The sequence below is a fragment of the Crinia signifera genome, chromosome 5 (genome assembly GCF_055691185.1).
Source record: "Crinia signifera chromosome 5, ASM5569118v1, whole genome shotgun sequence".
Lineage (NCBI taxonomy): Eukaryota > Metazoa > Chordata > Amphibia > Anura > Myobatrachidae > Crinia > Crinia signifera.
Window position 1 is genome coordinate 198,399,383 of NC_139221.1, and position 17,731 is coordinate 198,417,113.

The following is a 17,731-nucleotide window of genomic DNA, read 5'->3' on the forward strand; positions in this document are numbered from 1 at the left end:
CAACCTTACCTTTGCAACAGAGTTTGGCGTTTCCTCACAAAGTTTTTAGCCTCTGGCACAGCTGTTTCTGTTTTAGTCAATTACTTTTTCATCCTACATATTAAAATGTTGATCATTATCACCGGTTAGGTGTATAATCAACAAAATATACCAGACTATAATCTTGCAAAATCCCTGAATTTGTGCAACTTTACTTAGAATTTATGCGGTTTTGAAAGCAAATGGTGCTCACACCAAATATGGATTTAATTATATTTCTCTTCTGTTCCTCCACTTTGCTTATTGTTAATTAATAAAAAAAACTATTAAGACTTCTATTTTTTTTAAAGCATCCTTACTTTGCAGCATTTTTTTCCACATCTACTGTACTTAAAATGGTACTTATATGTTAGTTGGGCGCCCACTATAGTTAGTACGCTCATACCCCCACTATCCTAGTCGGCATGGAGTTGATTTTATATAGTGTGGCTAGCGCAGCGAGCCACCGAGCCCGAAGTGTGGCGAGCGGACGCGTAAAACTAAGCAAATAGCTTAGTGGGTGCCCAACTAACATATAAGTACCCTTAAAACTTTTGCACAGTATTGTGTGTATAGATAGATAGATGTATGTGCCATATAATATGAATGTATTGATTGCAAAGATTATAAACTTTTCTAGAGAAATATCAAGCTTTCATCACAGACGGAGGCATCTGAAGTACTGAGCCTGACACAGCAGCTGCTTGGCAATCTGGAGCAGTATTTTCTGAAATGTAAACAGCAGTCGGTAAGTTATTATTACTAGCATATCTATATTCCTCCTGACTTGTACTTATAACCATATCTAAAAATAAAACCCACACTACTGTGTCCGTATCCATTTTCCGTAATCTCTGTGTAATCAAAGTAAGTCGTGCTAGGATTTATCCTTACCATTTGCTGCATTTACAGTCATTCTTCAACACGGTCCAAGAGTAGCGATTTGTCTTGCCATGTGCATATTTTTTTACCATTGACTAAAATATGATCTTTTTGGTTTCCCTCTTTTTTTTATTACAAATAATGATTCCCATTGTATAATGGTGGTGAATTGATGAATAAAATCAGCTGTAATTTACCACTGCTAATAGCTTTGTCATTGGCTATCCAATTAGCCCCAGTGTGGCCCTCTTTTCTGCCCAATGCCAGTACTTATTAGTAATTATGCTGCGGTTATCTTAGGCACCCGAAGCATAATTGGTGAATTTCTTATTGGTGAAAAAGGCAGAAAAAAACCTATGGACTATGGAGGCAGGGGTATTTAATTAAGCCATTCAATTAAAACATTGTGCACTAAAATGGCAACAACCACACTAGAGGGTTGGTTAAAATCTAGCAGTGCGCTGAATTGTGGCAGCAACAGCTTGGCTCTCTTTGTCTGTGGGGGTACTAAAACCATAATATAATTATTTTTTCTCTTACTGACGATCCAAAAGCTTCTACTCGATACTGAAACCTATGTACTGTATTGTGCACTTATGCCATGGTTTCCTTAGTAGTACTACTCCGTGCCCAGTTTTATTGAAGTGCAAGTCATTTTTTTATCTAAAGAATGTTATGGATTTTTTAATGTAAGGGATCACCAAATTTGTCACTTAACAGTAAAGCTGTTCAGGTGGGTCAGACCGACATATGAGGCACATCGTGTAGTGTATACTCGCTACAGTGATACAAGCTCCTGTTTGTAGTCTGCATCCCTTTCCATCACTTCTTCATGTAGGGCAGCCAGAAGACCTCACTTTTGGGAGCCATGCTGTGGAATGCAGCTTGATTTGCTGCTGCTAGTCTCCAGCAAGTGTGCATAGGTGTCTGCGGGTACACACATACACATGTAGTGTGTTCCCAGCTTAAGTATTATTGGGTAATTTGCTAAGAAAATAACAGGCATTATAAATGAAGCATAACTAATCACATATGGCAGTGGCTATGCACAGATTTACTGGGGATACTGTTGAGGGGAAAAAATACTTTCTGTAAAACTGGCTTCGATAAAATTTAAATATAGAAGTAAGATAGTATATGTGTTTACCAGTGGGGATCGAAAGTTTGGGCACCCCAGGCAAAAATTCATTTTAATGTGCAAAAAGAATCCAAGGAAAGATGGAATAACCTCCAAAAGGCATCAAATTACAGATTAGACATTCTTATAACATGTCAAAAAATGGTTGGTTTTATTTCTATCATGTACACTTTTTTAAAATAACAGAAAACAAAAAATGGCGTCTGCAAAAGTTTGGGCACCCTGCAGAGCTAATACCTTGTACTGCCCCCTTTGGCAAGTATCACAGCTTGTAAACGCTTTTTGTAGCCAGCCAAGAGTCTTTCAATTCTTATTTGAGGTATCTTCGCCCATTCTTCCTTACAAAAGTCTTCCAGTTCTTTGAGATTCCTGGGCTGTCTGTGAAGCACTGCTCTTTTAAGGTCTATCCATAGAGTTTCGATTGTGAAGGCCATGGAAAAACCTTCACTTTTCACCTCTTGATGTAATCCACTGTGGATTTTGAGGTGTGTTTAGGATCATTATCCATTTGTAGAAGCCAGCCTCCTTTTAACGTCAGCCTTTTCACAGATGGCATCAAGTTAGCGTCCAAAATTTGTTGGAATCTTATTGAATCCATTTTTCCTTTTTACTTCTGAAATGTTTTCTGAGCCACTGGCTGCAATACAACCCCAAAGCATGATTGATCCACCCCCATGCTTAACAGTTGGACAGAGGTTATTTTCATTAAATTCTGTGCCCTTCCTTCTCCAAACGTATTTTTGCTCATTCCGGCCCAAAAGTTCTATTTTAACCTCATCGGCCCACAGAATTTGATTCCAAAATGCTTCAGACTTGTCTATATGTTTATTTGCAAACTTCAAACGCTGATTTTTGTGTAATTACATTCCGAACAGAGGATATGGGCGTCTGATAAAGCTTGGCTATCTTCTTATAGCCTTCTCCTGCTTTGTGAGCGTCAACTATTCTCAGTTTCAGTGATCTGCACAACTGCTTAGAGGAACCCATGGTGCTGATTATTGGGGCAAGGTCAGATTTGTCTGAGCTTTTAAAACCTTTGAGATTGACATCACCTGGTCTTTCCAGACGATGATTGAGAACAATCCATGACACTGCCAGGTCTCAGCTGTCCAAAGGGGGCAGTGCATGCTATAAACTCTGCAGGGTGCTCAAACTTTTGCAGACGCTATTTTTTGTTTTCTGTTATTTTGAAGGTGTAAATGATAGAAATAAAATCAATTTTTTTTTACATGTAATTTTATGCCTTTTTGGAGATTTTTCCATCTTTCCTTGGCTTCTTTTTGCACATTAAAATTAATTTTTGCCTGGGGTGCCCAAACTTTCGATCACCACTGTATATATGATTTATTTTATTAGTAAGATTAGAAGATATGGCTGTTATCGTGGATGGAAGTATAGACAATATTTATATAGCCCAGGATGTGTGCTAGTGTTTTCAGCCTTACATTATGGGACTTTTTGCCTTTTATGGCTGACCATTTATTTAACTCTTTTAATGTTTACAGGCCCTGGGATCAAGTGGAACTAACCAAACCATCGCAAATAAGGAAACACCATCAAATGTAGGTATTACATTCCCCTTTACGGTGGACAATGAACCCTATTTCCTGCTTCTATCATTTCAGGGTACTCTCATTTGAAAGTGGTAGTCCCTTCTTTCAAATGGTTTGTCCTCTTTATTAGTTATTGTCTAGTGATGACCTGGGATCTTGATCCCCAGACAGTGTTACCCTGTAGTGGCTCAAACATAAGTTTTCCATAGATGGTAAGGGTACTAAATATGTCCCATCAACAAAATAATAGCACCTACACGTGGGGGCGTTTTTTTTTTTTTTCTTTTCAAAGATGAGTAAACTCTTTCAAGTGATCTGTTCTATTAGTCATTATCTTGTGGTCCCGAAACTTTTCTTTCCTTTAAAGGAGACCAGTAAAAATATTGCAAAACACACTCTGCACAAAGCTGATATTAAAGGAAATACTTAGTCGTGTTAACTTGCTGTTTTTATTATTTCTAGATGGTGCCTCCAACTGCTAATGAAAAAGATGCCTACAAAAAAAATTTAGGTATGACCTCTCATATTCATTTTATTCAGTAACATGCTTTTCTTTTCTGAGGGAAAATCGAAAAACTATAGACTTCAGAATTGATAAAGTCCTTATCTCAAGGTATCGGTAAGGCCACTTCTTAAGCTGTAAGATAAATTATCCTGTCATCAACTAAACGTGTATCGTTTGTTTAGGGTTAATAATACAGAGTAACATGGTTGATCAGGTTGAAAAAATGATGTCAGTCCATCGAGTTCATCCTATAATTAAATTAAAGTTTTAGAATATCGCACTTAGCTAGGTCTTGCTGAAGTCTATGGGGTATATTCAATGCCGCTGACGACGTGGTTTTTATGACGAGCCAGCCGCTCACTTTATCCAATGTTTTGGGGAAATCCTTGCCATCAGAGGTCGGCAAGGATTCCCCCAAACGGCGAGGATCACCACTAATGCAGTTAGCGGCGACCCTTGCCGTTTTGACGGCAGCTCTCGCAATCTCCACCTCGCCTCAGGGAACAAGCAAGGTAGAAACGGCGTGTGAAGAGTAAGCATTCAATACTGGCTGCCGGCTATCAGTGCTGCTCGCCGTCAGTCACTCACACATACCCCCTGCCCCCTTCTTCCCTGCATTCAATACCGCCCTATACTGTATATCTGTATTGAGCAATTTAAAGCTATAAATCCCAGTGATCAATGGCTGTTATTTTTTTTACTGGTCCCCTATTATACATTCAAATTAATGGTTGTGTCCCTTGATGTTCTTTTCTGCAGAAAAAATGGTCTTCCATGGTCTTATTCAATTATCACTTTATCTGTATATTTTAGTGGCCCTAGGGGCAGATGTCCTCAATTGTAGAGTGAGATTAACTAACAACTAATCTGATCCTAGCTCTTTCAATTGTATAAGTCTGCATGTCTCTTAAGGTGCGTACACACGGGGCAATATGATCGCTGGCAATATATTGCTTAGCAATCATATTGCCCCGTATCCCGTTTTCATCTGCGGCCAGAGATGGTCGCAGATGAAAATGTAAACCCTGCTGGGTGAAGAGGCAGGGGATGTCGCTGGTCGGAGGAGCATGGTCCTCCGACCAGCGACCATTCAGGGGCTGAAATTTATAAATTTATCGATTTATCGCTGGTGCACACTCCAATCACTGGCAATATGGTCGCTCAGCGACCATATTCCCAGCGATTTCAGCCCCTATCGCCTCCGTGTGTACACAGCAGTAGGGGGATGCAGTGTAAATCCCGGCGGTCGGGATCCCGGCGTTCAGAATCCCGATCGCCGAAATCCCGTCAGCCGAAATCCTGACACTTTCTCCCTCCGTGGGTGTCCACGACACCCCTGGAGGGAGAATAAATTAGTGTGCCGAGCGTAGCGAGGAGCCTGCAAGGGGGGGGGGGGCGATCCACGTCCCCCCCCCTTGTCGGGATTTCGGCGATCGGGATTCTGAACGCCGGGATCCCGACTGCCGGGATTTAATACTGAATCCCTCTTAGGACATCTGCCCCATTGTGGAAAGTGTTATGAAGTCATTCTGAGCCTCACTTACTTTCTTTAGGTCTGTTTAGAAGTTCTCATTATTCTCTTAACACACATGGTTGGTAATAACCAATAATTTAAATATCCTGTTCAATTGAATTACTCTTTTATAGTATCAAGAAGATTGTTAGTATCAAGAGTAAAGTAATGTTTTACACTGATTTCATCTTGTCCATTAAATCTGGTGGCTATTGTTCCATTGTTTTTTAACCATTTGATTTGCTTAATATTTCTTCCAAAAACTGCTGATTTGGCTTTTATTTAGTTGAATTAGGTAAAGAACATATAACATATACCCAATATGTTTTTTATGTAAAAAAAATGAATACATTGGTAAAAACATCAATGGCTAGGATATTGTGACCAATGACTGTGGTATGTGTTTCTTTCTGTATACTCCAGAGGAAAGGTAAGAAACTGATAGTGTCTGCAGCCACGGGGTTGAAGTGCTGCTGGGCTGTGGGTAAACTAGGCAGGAGGTGGACCGAAGTTCCTTCTATGAGTGGGAACTGCAAGAAGAGTCTCTTCCTGTAGTTGTCCACTGCACTTTCTGACAGGTCATATTAGATATGATATGCCCAGCATTGTGTGGTTGCATCTGATGTGACCATGCCAGGCAAGTAGCTAAGTTTGTGTTAGCTTATCCAGTGAAATGTGAGTGTTAAAATGGTAATTTGAACCAGAAGAGAGCAAAATCACATTTTAATTGTTTATGGAGCAGTTGGACACAATTAATAGTAACCTATACAATGTTATTTATATATTTTTAAGAGTTATTTATACAGTTTTCACTGCTTTTATAGTAAGTACATTTGGCCATTCATATAAGTCCCTGACCCAGTGCAGCTTGCAATCTATATTCCTACCACATATGCACAATAGGGTTAATTTTTGTTGGAAGCAAATTATCCTGCTATCTGGACTTGGTTGTCCAGTGCAAGCAGTTAATACTCTTTATCAAGTTATGGCATCCTTAAAAACAGCACCACAATTATCAATATCTAATAGATTCTTCAGTAACATTAAATATAGTCCGGGGGTGGGGGGGTAATTAGAATTAGAATTCCTTTTTCGAGTATCCTTGCCCTGCGGATCTTTGCTTTCTCTTCAGCAGCACAATGTGTAGTACCTTTGAACAAATGGTTTTCTATGTTTTTAGAGTTTCCTGAAGCTGAGGAAAAAAAAAAAGGAAATCTAGTAACAGTAATGAGCATAAAAGGCACCCATACTGAGTCAAAATTCCACTTTCTCTTCAAGTACATCTTTGAACATCATTATTAGTGCCCCTAGGTCTTGGGTGTATTATTTACTAGGCCATACATCACTAAATTACTTGTTCATAGGTTTCATTGGTGTCTAATGTCATTAGACACCAATGAAAATTACATTACAAAATGAAACTTTGTAAATGTTTCAAATTTCCCGTCTCTAAATAGTTTGTTTAATGCTACATGTCATTGGTCAGATAACTAGGGAAGTGGAATTTATCACAACTTCCGGAGGAGCCTTTATACCTATGTCTTGAGTGGAGGATATTTTTCAATTGCCATATTCTAGTTTAAATATACATAATGCAAAAGCGAATGTTTGCTCTTTTAAAATGCTTATGATTTGTTTTACTAGTTAAATTAAAAAATATATTTTCTACTACTTTTACAATCTAGAGCAGACCAGAAGAAAATCATTGTGGGACACTGAGGAGCCATCTACTTCATCCATGTGTATGTCAACAAATGTACAATTTCTTCATCAATAACATGTAAAGCTTTCACACAATATTGAAGAGAAAACAAACGTTACCTGAAGATTCTTCTCCAAATAGTTTTCAGAAATCAGAAGTGGTATTAGTTTGGTTTAGCGACCGTAACCACCCAAGAATGTGGCCCCAGGGATCAAGCCAGGCTATGCACGGGTTGGCCCCTTTCACACCAGAAAAGTCCCTGCATTTTCTGGTGTGGGAAGGAGGCATGCGGCTTGATGGCGGTGAGTACTCACCCCGGTTGCTGGTCCTCGGTGCAGGCCGGGGATCCACACAGGTGGCGGGCGCAAATGACATGTCAGGCGGTGGATGATGCAGCTCTCCAGCGCCCTCACTGCCGCTGGAGAGCTGCGTCATCTTCATCTGCCGCCTGTCCTGTCATTGGTGCCTGCCGCCTGTGTGCATCCCTGGCCTGACCGCACACGAGGACCGGCAACCCGGGTAAGTACCCCCTACCCCTTTCACACTGGCCAGGTCCCCGGGTTGAACCCGGGAACAACCCTGCTCCATGGCAGGGTTGAAATCCCAGCAATTTTTGGGCCCAACCCAGGAAATTAGACTGGTGTGAAAGGGGTATTATTGTCCCCATTACATGTTTTTATGCTGTATATAAAGTTTAGAATTAGCAAGGGGTGTTGTATAGAACATCTATGCGGTCTAGGTACAATCATTAGGTCAACCCAGTTGTCTACATGTGTTAGGTCAAAAGGTTAAAGATAGATAGGTAAAGTTAACATGGTCAACACAATTCTTTGGTTGTCATTTTATATGGTTTACAAAGCACAATTAGTGGAAACATTTTCCCTGGTGGACTAGCATTGCTCCCCGCACTTTGTGCAATGTGACTTGCTGCACATGTCACAATTTACTATTCCCAATCATAGTCCACACGATAAAGAAAAAGTTGAAAAAACTTGAAATAATCCACAAAATGTATGTTGACTATTATCACAATTTTTTACCTGGCAACCTTTTGACCCTGTCGGACAATTTTTGACCTATATATTGTAAATCTTAGCAAGAACTTATGCTGATGTTACTAATATTTCCCATCCAATACAAGAATCTATTTCATAATACAATTGCAACTTCAAAAAGGGAATGAGCAATGAGAGGGGGACATTCTTTAGTTGGTGACTGAGATTTGGTGATTGTGGTCCTATCTTTACCATTTTCTCTTTGATTACAGACCAGTACAAAGCAGAATATACACCTCGCCAGTTCACTGGACAAGAGTCACAAATTCCTGATACGTCTGGCTACGGGCAGTTTCATGGGGAACAGAAAACAGGGGGCAGTGCTCATGTCTCTCACAGTAGCATTGATGGCCACTTTTCTGAAAGTCCACCAAATGTCTCTAATGCAAATGTATTTAACAATACAGATGAGACTAATGTAGCCGTTCCTGATCAGTCATCGTCCCACAGCAGTTCATATGAGCAGTCTTCTGAGATGTCATCACAAAGACCTACAGTGGGAAAGACCTCCAAAGCTCTGAGCCCAGACATTCTGCTGCTGCTTAAAGGAAAAGATGCAAGTACTGTCACAAATATTCTCAAGACCCTGTCTCCCTTTTATCCAGCTCTTCAGGGTGAGTAGAAATCTTTTTAGAATCCAAAGCATATGTACTTTTGCTTCTTTCACATTAATTACATGTGCTTACAGTGATGGTTACATTATCACGGATTACTACACTTTAGTTCTTTTTGCTAATTAAATTCTCTGAAGGCAAACATATTGGGTCATATGCTACACCATGGCCCTATAGTCAGTCCAAATCCTGTAGAATCGCCACCTGAATTAGTGCATGCTGCACATTCTACACCATTTTTGTATAGTTTTAAAAATGCAGCGTGTACACCTCTTACTTATCGTCTTATTTATTTAAATCCGCTATCACGTAACTTTCCATGTTACCAGATGAACAAACATTCTGTCCGTAGCACAGGGGAATGTAGTGCACGTTCTCTGCAGCTATAGGTACTGTGCCATGGCAGGGCATGTTTTTTTATTTTCAAAGGAATTTTTTTTTTTTAAATTTATTGGGCAGTGTGTACGCTGTAAATTAGCAGTTTTTGACGTCGGCTCGGTCACCTAGTGTGTATGGGGCTTTACAAGGCTCTCTTGAAAGAGACTGAGAACTTCTATTAAAAGACCCAAATAAGATTGGGTTCTGTATACTATGTCAACATTTATAATGTTGGCATGGGACTGTAGAAAATGGTAGTTATTTCAACAATGAACATGCCGACATTGACGGAATGTTGACATGGTCAGAATGTCGTCAATTTGTTTGTATGGTTAGCATATGCTAGATGCTAGAGACACTGTTTGCACATTCCTTGTGTCAACATAATGCCAACATACCGCACATCTGGCAAACTCTTACCCTATTACATATGCTTTTTGGTCATGTTTATCAGTGGTCTAGATAATGTGATAGATGTGTGCTGTCAAAGATAAACACTGTTCTTCATCACGTTCTGCAAATGACCAGAATAACTTGCTGATTTTCTTTGTAGAAACTAGAACTTTAACAAATGAGTATTTTACTGTTATACCCCTTTCAGACAGAAAAAAAGACCTGGGAATTTCCCTGCTCTTGCCGTGTCGACCCGGGTTTTTCTTCTGTCTGAAAGGGTCAACATGGGTCTAAAGTTCCGGGACTTCGACCCAGGTATTTACCTGGGTTTTTCCCGTGTCTGTATTCCAAAAACCTGGGTCGCCGGCTGTCTGAAAGGAAACGACCCGGGTTTTTTGGATTATTACACATTGTTAGGCACTGATTGGCTCTCCTGGTGGGGTGCTGGCTGATTGGTTGTGAGGATAGGCTTCTCTGATTGGCCGGGAGGGCATGGCAATGGAGCTGGCCTCTGAGGTCATTAGGGAGCTGAAAAAAGGATAGCATGGCCCACTGGTAGAAGCAAGAGGTGAGAGCTGCTGGCAGTGAGAGGGGAGGAGGATATCGGCAAACAGATGACTGGGACAGTCAAAGATGCCACAGTGTACTCAAACATTGCAAATATACTGACAGCCATGTGAGGTAACATGTACCTTCCAGTATCTAAAAACAATAAAAGTTGCTTACAACATATCCTTGTGTCATGCCATGGTTAATGCAATGCAGTGAGCAGTCACCACCCACTTTTGATGACCTCAACTCTGTGTGCCTTTAAAACTGTCCTATTCTTATGACACACAGAGTTTTGCAGGTAAAATCCGGCTTGTGTGAAAGGGGTCGACACGGGAAATACCCGGGTTTTTGCTCCTGTGTGAAAGGGGGTCAGCCCCTTGCTGCCTAGTTGTACCCGGGTTTTTGTATCCGGGAAATACCTGGGTTTTTGGGATTTTTCTGTCTGAAATGGGTATTACATGCATGTGCTACAATTACATCTGTTTTTATATGAATAACGTTAATCCTTTTTTTTCTATCTTTACAGATGTGAACCTTGAAATACTTGGCCAGGTCCTCGTTAACACTGGGGCACTAGACTAATTTCTACCAGCTTTGATTTAAATAAAGCTATAGATAAGGACGTGGAAACCTTCATGATACATGTTCAAAAGAGTTTGCAGGTTTTTTTTTTTTTGTTCTTTGTTTTTTTCTTAAATAAGCATAAAAAAAGTTTGAGCGAACACAAAAAAACAAGTCTTATCCAATAAATGATGTGTGCTGTTTAAAGCTGGTGATTGTACTCTCAATATTTTCTACATACACAGATATTTATATTGATCCAACACTCACTGCACTTTCTTAAGGTTCTTCAGAACCTCGACTCATTTCAGTACACTGGATGAGTGCCGATCTCAGCATGGTACAGGACTCGTTTTGACACACTGAGTTTTGACACACTTATGCAAACTTATCCATGTTTGAAAGAACCGGTGAACTTGTTACAGGTATTCTGGCTGGTATGGTCATTCACAACACAATATCGTTACTCCTAGGATGCTGTTAGCAGGTCTATCTCCAGAAAAGCTTTAATTAGTCGTATACAGTATGTTTGCAGAGATCTTTAAGCAATATATTTTTTTACAAAATTTTACTACATTGCAGCAAATCATCCTGGGACAAAACCGAATATCTATTTGTTGTAGATGGTCAGAAAAGCTGCAACAAATGAAAGCATTTTATTTAGTTGGTCCATACTTTCTTGTAAAAGCCCTGTATAGGTTGAAAGAGATGCTAAGCATGTGAAAACTGCTTTCTGTACCTTGTGAAAAAGTTAAGGGCCCCATACACTATGCGATTTTGCGATTCCATGCGATTTTGGCACTTGGGCCGATAAATCGCGTGAAATCGTCCCAAAATCGCATGTGTTTGACATGTGATCCGATCCGATGCGCGGTCTTATGTGCATCGGACCGGATCAGGAGGTCGGACGTTCAGCAGGTACGATCACGTCTGACCTCCTGCAGTGGGCTTGGGGGGGGGGGTGAGTGCCCAGCGGGGGATGCCGGTGACAGTGGGGTAGGCGGCAGTGATAATCAGAGACCAGAAAGAAATACAATAGACTGCGCTAATTATGAATTAAAGATAATTTAAAAATGCCAGTAACCTAAAATTTAAACATGATTTAATGTAGAGATAAACATATATAGCAGCTCAAGTTAAAACAAAGATAATTACATATATTATGCACATAAAAAACTAACAATGGGTGTATTGCATTGAAAAAATAGGGGAAATTGATTTTTCCTAAAGTGACTGAAAAATGTGTCCATACGGTACCGTATATTTTGGCAATGAGTCCAGCTGAATGGGGGGCAGAAAGTGATGTGCCCGCTTGGAACCGTTCCTATTATGCCTCAATTGTGAGGGACCTGGATGGCTGGGGGAGGGAATCGCAGCTTGATGTTATGGAGTAAATGGAACTCCTGCTGTTCCTTGGGTGCCAGGGAAATAGCCTGGTTGTAGGTCTTCTCCCCAAATTGGTGCCAAAACAGGGTCTGGAGGCGCTGCTGCAGGTGTCCAGATCTAAATGCTGGCAGTGATAATCACTGTGCTCTCACTGTGCAGCTTGCTTGCAGCAGCGTCTCTGGGTGCAGCGGGGGATGCCGGTGACAGTGGGGCGGGCAGCAATGATAATCCTCATGCTTTCACTCAGCGGACGGGCAGCGGCGGCTATTACATCTTTAAAATAACATGTCAAATGACTATCCGCCTTCTGATTGGCTGAGATAGCGCACTCTCAGCCAATCAGAAGGCGGATAGTCATTTGACATGTCATTTTAAAGATGTAATAGCCGCCGCTGAGTGACAGCATGAGGATTATCACTGCTGCCCGCCCCACTGTCACTGGCATCCCGCGCTGCAAGAAGAGACTCTGCTGCCAGCAAGCTGCACAGTGAGAGCACGGTGATTATCACCGCCGCCCGCCCCACTGTCACCGGCATCCCCCACGGCACCCGGAGATGCTGCTGCCTGCCGACCCCCCCCCCCCACTCCTCACCGCCCGGCAGCTCCCTGGTTTATTTTATATGTGATAAATCTTATGCGATTTATCACATGTAAAGTGCCACATTGTATGTGAGCTTCCCCTAGGACAAGTCGGCCTAATGTATGGGGGCCTTGACTCAGTATGTTGATATGTCCTGTACCTGTTAAAAAATACTGCCAGTTTAATAATTCATTTAACGATCCAGGACATGTTGGAGTGTGGCAAAAATGAGATAAACAAACCATTTATTGAAAATTGCTTCTAAGCCATAATACATCACCGTTCTAGTATGAGTCCCATTGGGAAATATAAATGTTAGTACTCTGATCACATTCTCATGTTTAAAAACAAGCACATAACAGAATAAAAAAAAAATATCTTTCATATACTGTTTTTGCATTTAGATATTGTATATTGAAAGCAATATACAATAAGCAAAATAAATTTTTGAGGTATAAAAATGCAAATAAGTCACAAAGGCATACAACCAGATTGGCCAATTGTGATAGTTTTCATGTGACTATTAATGGCCGTGGAAGTATCAAAATGAGGCTTGAAAATGCTGGTGTGCACATAACCAAAATCTAACCAGCTATGAAAGGGCTGATATGTAGCCGTGATAATTAAGCTCTGAGGAAGCCGCTGATGCTGGAGGTGGACTAGGCACAATCGGCTATCCTCCTCCTACCTATGAGGATGGAATCTTGAGAAGGCGGAGTGTTAACCTGGGGGGTTTGTTCAAATGGTTCATGAATCCACATATAACAACTAATATGCTGTGTATACAGTGAAAGTTTACTAACCCAAAAATACTGACTGATTATTCATTGACACCATAGGATAACCTTTACTCAGACTCTTTATTGATAAACAATCCCGGTATATATAGTGATTATATAGTAGAGTGAGAGACGGAGAAAAATATTGTTTTATTCTGTGTGGGATATATAAAATATTTTGAGTCTTCAATGTCATTTTAGCTGTACATTTTTATGTAACTGGCCAGGTACAAATAGTTATTTTCAATACCGTTTTATTATAAATACATTTCTATTCTAGTGCAGTTTTGTTTTTCTGATCTATATATAACTAATGCTGTGTACACACGGGGGAGATAGGTGCTATAATCGCTGGGAATACTGCGACCATATTGCCAGTGATTGGGAGTGTGCCCCGGCGATAAATCTCCGGGTGCGCGCTCCCGTTTTCTGCCCCATTGTAATCGCTGGTCGCAGGAGCTTGCTCCTGCGACCAGCTAATTACCTCTGCGGCACCCCCAGCAGAGGTTCGTTTTCAACAGCGACCATCTCTGGTCGCTTGTTGAAAAAGAGACACTGAGCAATATATTGCTCAGCAATATATTGCTAGCAATATATCTCCCCCCGTGTGTACGCACCTTAACTGCTACTGCTACATATATAGGCCATTGCCTATAGCACACAACTATAATCTTTCTTTTGATGATAGAAGGTGTTGGCATTTAAAATTATTGAAGTGTGGCAGGCTCCTTCCCCTCTATCCTACCCTCAGAGCTCAGACCTATCATTTGCGCTTCAAAACCAGTTCGATTTTGAAGTGTAAATGATTGCCGCTTTAAAAAGCGGGAGATTTCTTACCAAATCTGCCATTTTCTGAATCTCTCATCCTATTACATTTCACCCCTGGTGTTTTATAAGGATAGGGCAGAATTGAGAACTCGCTTGGACTTGTTGAAAAAAGTAGTCTTCGAGTTCCACATTAATCAGCCCATTGTTCTGTCGCTAACAGGGGATTCACACTCACTGGATGTGGTACACACTCTGCACATCTACGTAGACGGCTTCCCTGATCAAGTTTAATTCATTAAATTGTTCTGTACGATGTGGCCAGAACAAGATGTCCGGCTTCAAAACATCTAGCAACGGCCACACACGGCCGATCCATTACTGAAACGAGCTATACAACTGTATTACAGCCTGGGAAGTCCAAATAAATAAAATCTCACAAAAGTGGACTCTGTGAGTATGTTCTCCCATATGCAATAGCTGGAAATATTGTGCCCAATGACTTTTTATGGAATTTCTATCTGATCCCATTTAAAAAGGTCAAAGAACTGTGTACAAGAGACTCTTCCTCATATTTTTATGTTTAATATATTATATCTTTTTCAAATAGGTTTTTTATTTTTTATAAACTTTTTATTTTTTTTAACTAATCGAATAGACTTGCAAAGGAATAGACTGTCCTTGTATAAAAGTGATTCCGTGATGGTTATAATTGTATAATTTTATTAGAATAAATAAATAAATCTTTTGATGTTCTATAGTGCAGCGCTTCATTTTACTATACCTTTTTTTTCTTCCTCTGAGGGTCAGCTCCTCTTTTTAAGTGAAGCTGCATGCCCAGACTTTTAATTAATACACACACATATAACAACCAGCGCTATGACATCCTTTTTTGTCTGTCATATACTGTATTTTATATGTATGTATGTATGTATGTATGTATGTATGTATGTATAGAATTGAACTGTGCCTGTGTGGTCTCCAGAAAGAGAATAGGGGTGCGCTAAAGATACCACTACAAGGTTACACATATAAGTCAACAATTTCATAAAAATAAATAAGCATTTATTGACGGTTATTCAGTAATGCAATTTTCTTTTCACTGTTTAGAGGTTTTCATTAATGTCGTATATAGATCCGCGCCCCGACGCGTTTCGTCCCTTAGGACTTCATCAGGGGCGATGACCCAATTTATACAAGTGGTAAAAGCATGCCGTTACATATACATAATAAAATAATCTTTATAAGTACAAATATTACAAACAGCGTCTGCAAAATTACATAAAAATAAATTTAGCAATTTCATACATAAGGAACATATACAGTAATATGGGAAGCGGTCATCTATTAGAATGAATTTAGGTCTACAGTCATTAGGTCGACCCCACTAGGTCGACTGGCAGGAAGGTCAACCTGACTTAAGGTCGACATGGGCCAAGGTCGACATGACTTAAGGTCGAATTTGCATAAAGGTTGACATGAGGAAGGTCGACTGGTCATAAGGTTGACATGGGTTTTTCACTGTTTTTTGAGCCGACCTGTGCCGACAGGCGGTATTTCATGCCCTACCATCCACTAGGGCGTGGTGGGAGAATAAAATAGTGTGCCGAGCGCATCGAGGCACCGTGCCCGAAGCATTGCGAGCGATGCGAGGGTCCGATTCTCATTGCCAATCTGTGTCGACATTCGGATAAAAAAAGTGAAAAACCCATGTCGACCTTATGACCAGTCGACCTTCCTCATGTCGACCTTTATGCAAATTCGACCTTAAGTCATGTCGACCTTGGCCCATGTCGACCTTAAGTCAGCTCGACCTTCCTGCCAGTCGACCTAGTGGGGTCGACCTAATGACTGTAGACCTAAGTTCATTCTGACAGATGTACCACTTCCCAGTAATATATATTAAATTTTAAAAAGAATATACATGTGGAAAATGTATAAACATATATGTCAGGAAGAGGACAAATGTAGAATATATAAACATATATGTCAGGAGGAGGACATAGGAGGGGACATAAATTTACGTAGTCAAAGGGAAAGAGATGGAGGAAAGAAGGCGGAGTAAGTGGGAAGAGTAAAAGAGATATAATAAATGTCTAAACGAGGATTACAGTGATATTGAGTGGAGTTGAATCTCCTAAGGATTTAGTGGCAAAAAAGGCTAATGCATAGAGGTGGAGGGAGAAATTTTTTTTTTTTTTTTTTTTTGCATAACATACCGATATGGGCGAGAGAGGGAGAGAATAGATAATCAACCTCGTTAGGCTCCTTATATAAAATGGTTTCCTTATGGAAAATGGGTATGTTCTGGAGTTCGCTGTGGTGGGTAGGTGTGACCTTTAAGGTGGATCAAGACTCAAAGTCAAAAGGGGGAAAAATCTTATAGAACGATTTTTATAAGTGAAAGCATACATTAAATGCGTCATTTACATATTATGGTGTGTATAAGGTCCCAGTATCAGGTTTAGCTGACTAGTGATCACCCGTAACTTCAGTCTGATGTCACTCCGTTCAAACGGAAATATATAAAGTGGGCAGCCACTAAAAACAAATAGGTGCTATTTAAGTCCACTATATCCCCGTTATTAGGGGTGGGTTCCTAATACATAGCAATTACTAATAATTAATTACATACCAGGATAGAAAGCAGATATCTCTAAATCCAAGGGAGATGTTAATTCAGAGACCAGGTGGCTGTTTGTTCCCGGTTAGTACATACAGTCTCTATAGTAAAGCCAGAGGTCAAAATTATAATAACAAGTAGTACAAAATATTTTTAGTGTCCCTAATTGTAATCAATTACATACCATGATAGAAAGCAGATATCTCTAAATCCAAAGGGGATGTTAATTCAGAGACCAGGTAGCTGTTTGTTCCCGGTTAGTACATACAGTCTCTATAGTAAAGCCAGAGGTCAAAATTATAATAACAAGTAGTACAAAATATTTTTTGTGTCCCTAAGGTACACAGCATATATGGAGTCTACAAGGAGCGCAACCTTACCTAAAAATTTTCAGTGAAAGGAGTCACAGGGTCTCCAGGAGCCAGGAATCACAGGATCTCCAGGAGCCAGTGTGTTAGTGGCTCTGGGGATCTCCTTAATATACCCCTCAGTTGGTGACTTCACTTCCTGTGATGCAGGAGTGGGCGTGGTATAGGTAGTTAATAGAATACACATCTAAGTGGGGCTAATGGACATATAGACTATTTGTCTATAGATGTACTATATCTGTATAAGCATACAAGTGCAGAAAGGATAGAAGTGTGAGCCTGATAACAGGAGTAATTCTAAAGGTATAGTACCTTTGTGGTACTTCCGGGACGCCGGTGCGTTCCACCGTGCGTCTCAGTGACCAC

General features: G+C 40.4%; 1 protein-coding gene and 1 long non-coding RNA gene across 2 annotated transcripts in view; one reads left to right on the forward strand and one right to left on the reverse strand.

The window, feature by feature from the left end:
- The window catches only part of LOC146080765 (uncharacterized), a 48,147-nt gene extending 37,072 nt beyond the window's left edge, over positions 1–11,075 (forward strand). The window contains exons 11-16 of the mRNA XM_083188409.1: positions 659–766; positions 3,544–3,600; positions 4,054–4,102; positions 7,295–7,351; positions 8,579–8,980; positions 10,830–11,075. Of these exons, the coding sequence (XP_083044535.1) occupies positions 659–766; positions 3,544–3,600; positions 4,054–4,102; positions 7,295–7,351; positions 8,579–8,980; positions 10,830–10,885 (729 nt within the window). The 3' untranslated portion in view covers positions 10,886–11,075. The remainder of the gene's footprint in view (positions 1–658; positions 767–3,543; positions 3,601–4,053; positions 4,103–7,294; positions 7,352–8,578; positions 8,981–10,829) is intronic.
- Positions 11,076–16,806: 5,731 nt separating this feature from the next.
- Positions 16,807–17,448, reverse strand: LOC146079627 (uncharacterized). Its single transcript, XR_014474661.1, has 4 exons — positions 17,378–17,448; positions 17,182–17,270; positions 17,010–17,098; positions 16,807–16,915 (listed from the first exon to the last, which is right to left on the reverse strand). It is a non-coding gene; the product is annotated as an uncharacterized LOC146079627 (long non-coding RNA).
- Positions 17,449–17,731: the final 283 nt, after the last annotated feature.